The sequence below is a fragment of the Alligator mississippiensis genome, chromosome 1 (assembly GCF_030867095.1).
Source record: "Alligator mississippiensis isolate rAllMis1 chromosome 1, rAllMis1, whole genome shotgun sequence".
NCBI classification, from domain to species: Eukaryota; Metazoa; Chordata; order Crocodylia; family Alligatoridae; genus Alligator; species Alligator mississippiensis.
In genome coordinates, this window is record NC_081824.1 from 350624820 (window position 1) to 350636733 (window position 11914).

Genomic DNA, 11914 nt, shown 5'->3' on the forward strand with positions numbered 1-11914 from the left:
TCAAGAACTCAGCTCCACAGCCACACTCACAGAGGCTCAACAAGCTGATACCTCACTCAGTGCAAATCTATTGTCTCACAAGACAGACAGATGCCTGGGCACATCAACTTCTCCTGTGAGAGCCCTGCTTAGAAGAAAGTTGCCATAACTGCAGTTTGTGAGATGCCTGATCTTGCATCTGTTAGGTATTCTTAGAGTACACCTACTGAGTTAGGCTGTTCACAAAAATCAGCAGAACAACTAGTTTCCAAATCCTGTATGGGCTTAGGTACCTTGTTGATCAAATGAAGGCACTTCTACAGAAGCAGAACTCTAGGCTACATCCTTCACACAGGAAGGCTTATAGCAAGTTCAGCCACCTTCAGGTATAGGTGCAGATAAGCAAGGGGTCCTGGATTGGAATGTTAGACTTAGGTATGTAAGTCCTCCTTTAGGTACATACATTCCTTTACTGGATCTAGCCCAAACCCTCTGAAGTGAATAATAGGGGTAAGGTCAGCTGGTATGTGATTGTTTGGGAATATTCAAACTGTGAGACGTTAAGATGACTGGGGATACTTCATTCTTTTTTATGCCTACCATTGTACCTCTCGTACTATATTTAAAATGCTTCTTCATAAAGTTGTATGGGATTGATTTCTTTGAAGGCCACTCCATATTTTGCCATACATTTCCAACAAAAAAACTACTGCACTGCTGAGCATCCACACTACATTTAGGATGGACTTACTGTACCCAGTGTTTGCTGGTATGAGATGCTGGTTAGGACATTTTCTATGGAAATCAGACCCTCATAAGAATGTAACTAGCTGAATACATTTCCTCAGCACCCCCGACAGTTTGTTTTCTGCTGAGTAACCAGTGAAATATAACTTCTGAATGAAATTAATTTCTGTAATGTTCACAATCTCAATAGCTAACAATTAATATATTGGATACCTGTCTTCCAACACTTTCTCTGTGCACAAAACCCTTTGAGATCCTATGCACACTGCACCAAAGATGTGTAACACACTTGATGCTGATCTCTATATGGCAACTAGATTGCTAGGTAATCTTTTCCACAAATGAACATGCTGCATATCATCACCGAAGCCTTTACTTCTATGGAATAATGCATTCCTCTATGTTTTTTAAACAAATAATTTACACATTCTCCATTTAATTTTTTCTAATATATTTCTTCATAAATGTGTGGATTAGGAACAGGAACAACCATTTTAATTTGTTTTCCTTTACCTAAAATAAAAAAGAAAAGGCTTGTTAAACAAATACTAACGTATAAAAAAAACCCAAGAAATGCAATTCTAATTTAGCAAAAATACTTACCAATCAGCCATTCGTCTTCATCTTGACCCCTCATGAATTTGATTGATAATTAATTTTTCAATTGAAATAAAACATGATACCATCTTTAAAATATAGCAATTATACCAGTTACTCTTCTATTTCTGTTTAAAAACTACAGTAAAATAGCATAATATCCCGAAAACTATGAGGATTCACAGCTAAGATTCCTAACACAACCCTGTCATACCCTGTCAGAGGTAAGTGAGAAAGTGAAGGGGTTTCTCATTGCATCTTGCAACAGTTAGCAATCCCTTGTTCTTCACTCACATCGCAGCATACGAAATAAATTCCTCTATTCACGTATATACTAAAATGCAGGTTGAGAACAAAATTTGACAACATAAAATACACAATCATGACACGATAAAATCCACTGCATCTAATCCTTTGCTACCTGTAATGGGTATGGGTTTTACAAGCAAAACATTTTGAAAATGCTTCAATTTCAAACCACGTTCAAGAACTGTTGAATTACCATTACTGAGTACTACAACTCTGATGAACAGGGTATTCTAGATATATTGACAATCATGAAGGCATGTGGTTTTGAAGGACATGGAAAATCACCATGACTGTAACCAGGATGCTTCATGGGTAGTGAAAGCTGAGAAAGCTGCAGCCATGTGGTTACTTCTATGCATGACATTGTGACAGACTGCAAGCCAATGGGTCTGCAGCACAGCTGCAGGCAGTGGAGGATGGTTACAGGCCTGCCTAAGGAGGACCAGATCAGCTGATTAGAATAACTGGCTGGCCAAAGGACATTAAAAATGGGCAGGAAGAGGAAGCACGGGAGAGAGGCTGAAGGTATCAGGCATCAGCCAAGTCTCTCTCCAGGTCTAAGAGACCACAAGGGGAGGGAAGGGTTAATCCTTTATGGACTATGGTAAGGTTTAATAATAAGGAATAATTGGTGATTAAAAGGACTCCGGAGGGTCCGGTGGGCCCAGAAGATAAAGATGTGTATGATTTAAAGATTGGGAGAAACCTGAGAGAAATGGGATAAACCCCAAACCCGCTACAGACATAATACCAAACAGGTTTTACTTAATGGAGCACTGATTGCAAGCCTAGCCAACAGAGTGATTGCTAAGGCTTCAAATCTGGCATGAGCATCAGCGACTGCAGGACTTCAGCATGCAGAAACCCTCTCCTCTTTCCTTAAATCCGTATAAAACTCACTCCAGAACTGCAAAGTTGTATTACCAACTTGAGAGTTTTTCGGACTGGAGAAGAGCATCTGGCCATCATCATTGTATAGAAACCTGCCATGCTTGAATAAATTAAAAACATTGCAATGCATGTACCTTATGAATACATTTGAATGAAATTGAATAAATTAATTCATGAATGAAATTGAATAGATTAAATAAATACATCATAATGCATGCACTTTATAGACTGACTTTAAGACAACATTTTAATAGGGATTTATTGAACTTGAGGATGCTGTCAGCCGATTTCACAGGAAAATCATGGGGTAGGCAGCTATTTTTGTGGGCGGAGCATGCCAGGCCCCCTTAACCCTCTGACTGGTCGAGGGGCTCCAGTGGCTTTGCCTGTCACTGTTGACTGGCTGCGAGGGCCGTCTGTTATGCGGCTCCACCCCTCACGGCTGATTGGTGAAGATGGGTGGGGCCATATGATGGATAGATCTTGCAGTCAATCAGTGGCGAGGGATAGCAGCCATCTTGTTGTACTAGCAGTCCTCCTCACCCCTTCCACTCTCAGCAGGTTGCGTGGCCCAGCCACAGTGGCCATGAGGACTGTTGGCTCTCTAGAGGGAGCCAGCATTTTATTTTCAGCAGGGGTTTTGGGGGGGGTTTTGGTTTTGTTTTGTTTTTTTAGGGAGACCACCTAAAGCACAGAGCACACCTGAAATCGCAGCTTCCACAAAAATTGTGATTTTGGAAAGTCCCTACTTATTAAAGACAGCTGTTCTTAATCAAATCCACATTTTTTTTTTAAATAGCAGAGTTTATGTGCAACAAAATAGTGCAAACTGAAACACGATTAAAACTGAAGGAACCATGAAAGTACAAAGTTAACAGATTTGTGCAGATACTAGGTTTAAGTGTGTAGATGGCATTGTAGCTCTATCTTGTCTGAATGGGACACCACAGGCACTTCCAATATTCTATGGTGGGAACAGGGAAAGAGAGTTCTTTGTCTCCTTTGTCCTCAACAGACTACAAGATATCATTAAGATGAGACATATAAGCACAGTGCAACAATTTTTTGAGCAAACAAAAATTAGTCCCAAATCAGTCCACACATACAATGTTACTGCGCAGTAAGGCACAATGTTACTGTGCAATAACTAATTGGGCGTAAATTAGCAACATAAATCAAGCTAGAGTATGTCACCATATTTACTGCGCAGTACGTGCATGCACATGTAGATGTATGCCCGTACTGCACAGTAATTTTGGTCACTACACAGTAAATGCACATGTGTAGATGTGCCCAGCAAGTAGAATAAGACCTGAGGAAGTTCACATTTTGGTCCATAGGCACAGGATTAATTTTTCTTTTTTTTTTTTTTTGTATAAAAAAAATATACTTTTACTCCCAAAATTTTCCAATTTTGGTATTCTTATGGACGCAGCGTGGGAGCTGGAAAAATAGCCAAGCCAATGAAAGGTTAAAGGCACTGAATAGAAGCAGATATGTCTGCCTCTGTTGCGATAATATCTGCTAATCATAACTGTTGACAGTATATTGACAGTACCTGGCAGAAAGTCTTCTAACAGATACTAATGAGACAGACTGCTGTAATATAGCACTTCATACTTACAAATGTTGTCCCATCTGCTGCATAGTCACTATATGTCTCCAGATGGGTCTTGTGGATAATTTCCAACTGAATCACCAGCTAGGGTCAAAGAGTGCTCAAGGGATCTTAGTTGTCCATGTGTATGTCTTCCTGTGTGGGAGTTCATAACTGACTTTGTGGATTCTGAAGACTCACCATAGGCTGTTGCCGTATTTTCCAATATACACTTGGATATATGCGATAGCTTTTAGAGCAAAAACCTGGTCCAGCTCCTTGTAGGCTGTACAGGTACTGGAAGGTCTTGATTTTGTAGTACTGTTTTTGTAAATCCATTACAGCTCCTTGATTGTACTGTGACTACTGCTACTGCATTTGGTCTGCCTGTTGCTTGTAGATCTTTGCATTTTAGTGACCACAGGAAGTTGAGATTGAATTCACTCCTTTCCCAAAATTGCAAGGAAGTCCAGGACCTCCTGACAAATCCACGCAGAAGCATTAAACATAATGACTACATGGCACTTGGGGTGTCTGAACTTGGCATTAGCTGAAATCACAAAGAGATGTGCTTGGGAGCGTGACATTACTCAAAATGCAGGGCACAGGGTGGAATATCAAGTCAACAGAAACCTTAAGCAGCAGAGAGAAAAGGTAACTAGGAAAGCCAAAGCAGATGTGATGCAATGCAGTGTGGGATAGCAGCTGAAGGACTGTTTCATAATTATTCTGAAATGGGGGTGCATACGTAGAAATGTTACAGGGGTATAACTCATTCTAAATTATAATTTTGTCATGTGCCAGGAAAAATAATTATAATAGCATACAATGCAAGACAAAGCAATAATAAATAAATAAATTATGTGTATATGGACATAAGGTAGTTCCTTCTAAAACAGCCAAAGTTAGACCAAAAATCTTTTCCACACAGACAATGCTCTAGTTTCTATGAAGACAGCAAGGAACTGGAATACATATCACCAGTGAAAAAAGTGCCTTCCAGACCATTATTTTATCAAAAGATTAATAAGAGCCACTAAATAAATCTGAAACACCAGACTTTAGAGTCTCTTTTGTCTAGTCTCTAAAATGTTAGTCAGTTTTCAACTTCTCAAAATACAGTAACCAAATAAAAATAAAGCCGTGTTTTCAGATTTTAAGACTTACTCTATAAAGCAGATAATTTTTTAAAGTGCTTTAAGCATGCCCTCATCTTTTTTTCCAGTTATCCAGAATTATCTACTTCTTAAGCAAAAGTGGAATACTGACAGCAACACCAGCAAGTCAGTGTGTTGTAAGCATTCAGCTGGGAAAATAATTCACAGCAAATAATTCACTCAATCTTTTCAGGCTCTCTCTTTACATATGCAATATCCTTCAGAATAATACATTTTTCATACATATTGTTAAAAATTCCTTGACAATCTCTCCTCACCAAAGGTTTTGTTTGTACTCCAAATGTGAGCTGTGCTGGTTATGTAAGCAATATGGCAGTGTTTCTTTTGTACATATTTTCTTACTCCTTACATAGGAGAGGACAAAGATTAACACAGCATGTGATGGAGTTTGCAAAACACTCAGGGTCCTTGCGGAGACAATTAGATAAGGCATAGAAGGAGATGACTGGAGCCTTGTCAGTTAAGGCTGTGAGACAATTCCTAGTTTGCGTGAACGTAAGAGAGAATTAAAAGGTAAATATATGACCTATTCTCAATTGCCTAAATGTTCAAGGAATTATCAAGCTACACAAACCCTGGAACATTCCCTGGCATTTCACCAAATACTATGTATTGAACACAGAGAGTCTTTTTAAGAGATGTTTTAGTGGGTTTTTTTGCAGCACAAGTTGAACAGAAACCTAAAAGGCTTTCCTAAATCATGGTGACTAGATTCTCAAGAAAGACATAAGGAAACTAAGATCCTGCTGAAGTACAACATACAGATGCTAACACATGCTCAAAAAACCCATCCTAGCACTGCAGGTGCCTAAACTCACTCTCTGCCTAATTTTTCACTGGTAACGTATTGCTGGTACCAAAGCTTCTGATGTTATGCATATGACAAGCCAAATTTGGCTGTTGGCAACTTTTCCCCCCCATCTCCTTGAATGTGCTTGGTGATTATATTTCTGAAAGGTTCAAGCTTTAGGAGTCACAGGCTCTAATAAACCATTCCAGAATTGTGACCAGAGGTACATACATGGGTTGGCTAGAGAGATAATTCAGCATATAGTTAAGCATACATATCCCTATGATACATACTTTGTGACTTCAACATCCAAACAGATGTGTCCCATTGCAATATGACAATGTTAAAAGTGTTTCAGTTACTTTAATTGTTCTATTTCCTCCCTTTCTGAAACTTCTTTTGTTAGAAAGTTTTCTTAACTTGGTTGATACCGCCCACTACAAATAGTTAGTAAACTTCCTTTGTTTCATTATTCTTAAATTGCCGATGAAATAATTACAAAATATACTGAAAGAAATAAAAGCTCTACCCTTGACTGACCAGTTGTGTATCTTTAACGTTTGCTTTTTAAAATATTCATGAGAATAAAACTAGATTTTTGAAAGTCTATAAAAAGCTAATGTAAATGTGGAAGCAATTAAGGAGTTCATTTAAATTCAAATGAACATTTGGCCAGCTCTGCTCTTTTCAGCATTAGGAAGGCATAATATAAATTGAGGAAAAGCTCTCTTCTACTTCACCAGTGAAAACTGGAACAGAACTTGAGTATTTTCAGCAACAAGATGATAATTTTCTGTTTTAAAGTTCCCTGCATAAAAAAAAGCAAAATCTAGGTAACCAACAAAACAAAAAGATAGAGGTTCTGGGGACAAAATATGCAATTTTGTATGCAGCTATGCCCAAGGTACCTTAGACAGGTTGCTTGCAAAAGCACAGAAATACCTCTTTTCTTCTTAATACTAAGAAACAGCTTCTCCTCACCTGGGATCAGCAGTGCAAAATTCAAAATAATCATGGGCAGGTAGAGGATGCAGCTGCTCCTCCAGCTGCTCTTTAGTTAGGCAAGGAGGAAGCCGGCGAATAACTACCTGCAAAGTACCAAAGAGAAAAGAAAAGTAACATTAGCACTAATCTAGAGATAAAATTATTGCAAAAATAGTAAACAAATTAAATAGTAGTTTTCCAAAAACTCTCTCTAGAATTTAAACTTTCATTTGGTATGCATTTGCTTGCACCAGCAGGCAAGTGGAGTGGACAACCTACAGCTAATTTCTGTTTCTGTCACATAAAGGAGAGGAATTGACAGCTATCACATATAGTGTGATTCTAGGAGAGAGGAAATATCTTACAACAAAGAGCTTAAGAGCCAGGATACTTCAGTCAAAAATAAACGACATTAACGAATTACATAAAGCCAAATTTATTGCTAGGAAAACATACCTAATAATGGATCTGGCAGCAAGTCTTAAGTGGAGTTTCACTGTGGTCTGTTTTTGGGCTAAGGCTGCTTAACATTTCTATTCATGGTATGGATACAAGGACAGAGAATATGGTGATCAGCAGGGATCCTGGTTTTCTCCAACAAAAAAAATCCCCAATTTTCAGATTAAAAAAGTAACCCAAACTCCACATTTTTCCATTATTCAAATGAAACACCACTATATGCAGGTCTATATATTAGTGATGTTTCATTTTAATCATGGACAAATGTGGATTTTGGGTTATTTTTTTAATATGAAAATTGGGGATTTTTTTTTTTTTAATTCAAGTAAACCAGGATCCCTGGTGGTCAGACCTGTAGATGCCACTAAGGTGGGTGAGCATGTCAAAACTTTAGGGGACAGGACTGAAATCCAAAGTTGTCTTTATAAATTGGAGGACTGGATCATAGTCACCAAGATTACATTTAACAAAGACAAATATAAAGTGCTACAAACAAAGAAATAAAAAGAAATGCACAAACATGAAATGGGACATGATGGGTTTGGCTCTAACATAGCTAAGGAAGAGAGGGGTGCTTACAGTGGATGACAAACTCAGTATCAGTCAACAATGCAATGCTGTTGCAAAAAAAATGCAAATGTGTGTTGCATGTTTGCAGGGGTGTATTCTCATTTCTCTCTTCTTCTTATGCTCTTGTTTTCTGCATGGCCTTTCACAGCAACTGATGAAGTGAGCTTCAGGCCACAGAGCTTGTGCTCTCTCATACATGTATACATATAGACTATATAATACATATATGTATATAAAGGGGCATGTGTGCCCCACTCCTGGACCCAAGAGGCGCATCCGGACAAGCATGCACATGCCTCTTGCCCTGTCTCAAACCCTTTTGAGATGGGGCAAAAGGCACATGCGGGAATGAAAAAATGTTCCCCGCACTGCCAACTTGCAGCGCAGAGAGAAAATTAGACCCCTGGATATCCAGGGGTCTAAAAAAATCCAAAGTTTAAAAAAGCGGGGCAACCGGAGGCTGGGTCCTCCACAGAGACGTTCTGGCTGCCAGAGCACCTCTATGGTTGGCCCCTTTCCCTGGTGCTAAACACGCGGCCTGCCAGACAGCGCAGCACCAGTGCTCCAGTGCCATAAGTAAGGGGTCAGGGTAGGGCTGGAGGAGGGGGGAGGGGACTATGGGGGACACCCCCTCCTGCCCCCCCCCCACTCCCCCAGCCCACCCAATTCCTGCTCTGCCTGGCTTGACCCTCCGCTCGCCCCAAGCCCCATCGACCCCTGTTCTATATGGCCCCGCCCCCCCCACTCTGCCTGACCCCCCACCCCCTGCCCTCCAAGCCCCTCTGACCCCTGCTCTGCCCGGCCCCAGCCCTGCCTCCCCACCCCAGCATCCCCATACCAAAAAAAACGCTAGCACTTACCGGCAGTTCAGCTGCCGTCAGGGTCACTGGGGCCCCGCCTGCACAGCATGGGGCAGAGGGACAGCCCCAGTGGCCCGAGCCTGGGCCCTCCCACCCCCTGCTGCCCTCTGCTTCCTGGGGGGGGTTCTGCCAGGAGGCCCCAGAGACCCCCCCAGCCCCTGCTTCTAGGGTAAATAGAGGCTTTTTTTCTTGGGTTTTTTTTTCCTTGTGTTTTGTTTTGTCTTTTTAAGTGACAGTGCCTGGGGTTGGGGGGCAGCCATGGGGGCCTACCTAGGGGTGCAAGTGGGGGATGGGGCCTGGCACGGAAGTCATTGGGGGATTTGGGGGAACGGGGGTGGGGCTGGGTGGGGCAGCCATGGGCGGGGGGGTTGCAGCAGCTGGAGTAGGATGGGGCCAGGTGGGGCAACAATAAGGGGCTAGGGTGGGGCACGTGAGCCTTGTGGCCTTGTGGTAGCCCCTGCGGTGGCCATTTGGCCCCTGTTGGGGGGCCATAGCCCTTGTGTGGGGGGCAGCCAAATATATATTCATGTTTCATGAATTCATGAAACGTATTTAGAGTTCACTTTATTATTATGATAAAGACACTGGTAGGCTTCCACATTGCTTTAACACAGTAGATATAACAATAAAACATTGCCCAATTGATTGCTGTCTCTGTCTCACTCTTTCTCTCTTTATAGTGGTCTTTTGTTTTAATTGTGGAGGAACATGGATTTGGGGGTATTTTACAGAGTGACTTTGGAATTTTTTTTTTTTTTTTTAAATCAGGGATTTTTTCACTTTTCCAATAGGGAACACCAGAATTCCTGCCAGGGAGGCCAGTGGCAGGACCCTGCCTGCTCAGAGCTGGCACTTTGGACCCAGCTGGCTGGGCTGACCTGGCAAGCTGGGGCCAGGAGGACATGCTTTAACAGTTCAAAGCAGACCACCACACCCGAAACATCTTTCAGGCAATAGCTGCCCAGATGGACGGGCAGAGGCCCACCTGGCAGTAGTGCCGCAGAGGCCAACTCTGCAGCCACAGTCCACAGCTGGCACAGAGGACAGATGCCTCTACTGGCTGTGCAATCCCCATCTGGGTCTGGCAGGTGCGCAGCACGTCACAACCAGGCAGCAGCCCCCACTGCCAGAGTGCCTCAGTGGGTAAAGGGTGCAGGGAACTCTCAGAGCAGCTTCAGCAGTCCAGCTGGCACAAGAGGTAGTGTCCCCAGGTACTAACTGGCTGGGCCCCAGATGCTCCTGAGAGTGAGTAGCCCCGAGCTACTTACCAGGGCAGTTTTTTGTATTGCTGGGGCCAGGACAGGTGCTGGCCCAGGGCTCTAGCTCCCCCTGGCTGCAGGTCTGGGAGGAACCAGGCAGGGTTACTTTGCCCCAAGTGGCACAATTTGCTCCTCAAAGTGCATGTCCAAAGTGCGCCGAGGCAAAAAGCCCCGGCTCAAATTTGTACCATTTCTATTTAAGCTGCTGCAAGCGCACGTACTTGCATGTGTGGACGTGTCCATGGGGAGCACATCCACTCCACATCCGGACTGACTCTACCGCCCTGAAAAGGTTAGCACCACACAGGGATGGCACTGTGGGGGTGGCTATAGCTGCCCTAAAATTTGCCTTAGTCCCCCCAGTAGCCATCTCTGCCAGCACTGCCCCTGTCCAAACCCCCTGCCTCCCTCAGAGATGCTGCCGCCTGCCCTACTCCTGCCTGCAGAGGCGCAGCACTCCCAGCCTGGCCTGATCTGTCTACATACAGTATATATTTTTATTCTCCTTTTGTGGATAACATAGATAAAACACATATTTAAGCGGGAATTGTTAAAAAAACCAAATACATTTGTTTGGCCAGAAGATGTGTACCTCAACCCCCCCCCCCCCCAATTTTTCTGTCTAGCCCACCTCAACCCCTATAGTGAGAAGAGACTTGGTGCCACCTCTGGCACCACACCACTGATGGCAGTCCAGCTTCAGGTGAGAGAGGACTTTGTCTAGTTTGGGGGCCCTTTAAGGAGGAGACAAAGAAGCTGGGCTGGGAGAGGAGCGCTGGCAGGGACAGGGCCTGGAGAACGGGCCCTGCCTGCCATGCCTGAAGCAACCAGCTTTAGTAGGGAGGGAGAAAAAAAGAAAAGAAAAGGGACCTGGTTGGGGGTGAATGCAGAATATCGGGTTCCAAGCGCCTGGCTGGCCACCCCCTTGCAGACACAGGGCCCAGAGCAAGGACAACACTTCCCAAGGGCTGGGCAAGGACCAGGCAGGGGGCACAGGGGAATCGCCCAGGGGACACCCTCACTAGGGTGGCCAAGGGTTGGGGGGATAGAAAGCTGTGACCTGCGAGCAGGGGGAGGGGGGAACAGAACGCTATGACGTGCGATCAGCAGAGCCAGGCAAGGAACAACGCTATGACGTGCGAACGGGGGAGGAGGAGGAGGGAATAGAACGCTATGACTTGCGAGCAGCAGGGCGAGGAAAGGAACAGAACGCTATGACGTGCTAACGGGGCGGGAGGAGAGACGTGCGAGCAGCAGGCCGTCTCCCTACCCAATCCCGGCGCTCTCAGTGGAGGTGGGGGGGGGAGGGGGAAGTTCCCCTGGCGCAGCCCCGCCTCCCGGCGCTGTCCCCGGTGCTGCTGCCCTGACCGCCCGACCCCGCCCCCAGCCCCGCGGCCCAGCGCTCACTTTGCTCAGCGCAGTTTTCTTCTCGTCCCGCGCTTTTCCCGGGCCCGGCGGCAGCGGCGGCCCCAGGGGGGAGGAGGAGGACGGCGGCGGCGGTTGGGGCGGGGTCTCGGGCTCTCGGCGCGGCGATTCCCGACGGAGCGGAGGCTCCATGAGTCGCTTGTCCCGCCCTCCACCTCCACCGCTACCGCTACCGCTGCCGCCGCCACGCATAGGCCCCAGCCCCGGCGCAGCCTCCCGCTCCGACTTCATCAGACTACTGCTGCAACTGTTCAGCCGCGGAAAGGGGA

General features: G+C 44.6%; 1 protein-coding gene across 4 annotated transcripts in view; it reads right to left on the reverse strand.

Annotated features, from left to right (window-relative positions):
• Positions 1-11914, reverse strand: part of UPF3A (UPF3A regulator of nonsense mediated mRNA decay) — a 48663-nt gene extending 36749 nt beyond the window's left edge. For 2 of the 4 annotated variants that reach the window (XM_019484988.2, XM_059721050.1), the window contains exons 1-2: positions 11628-11913; positions 7070-7176 (exon numbers count right to left, since the gene is read on the reverse strand). In XM_019484988.2, the coding sequence (XP_019340533.1) occupies positions 7070-7176; positions 11628-11876 (356 nt within the window). In that variant the 5' untranslated portion in view covers positions 11877-11913. Of the gene's footprint in view, positions 1-7069; positions 7177-11627 lie in introns of all 4 variants that reach the window. The other 2 variants (XM_059721051.1, XM_006268554.4) reach the window with 2 other exon arrangements.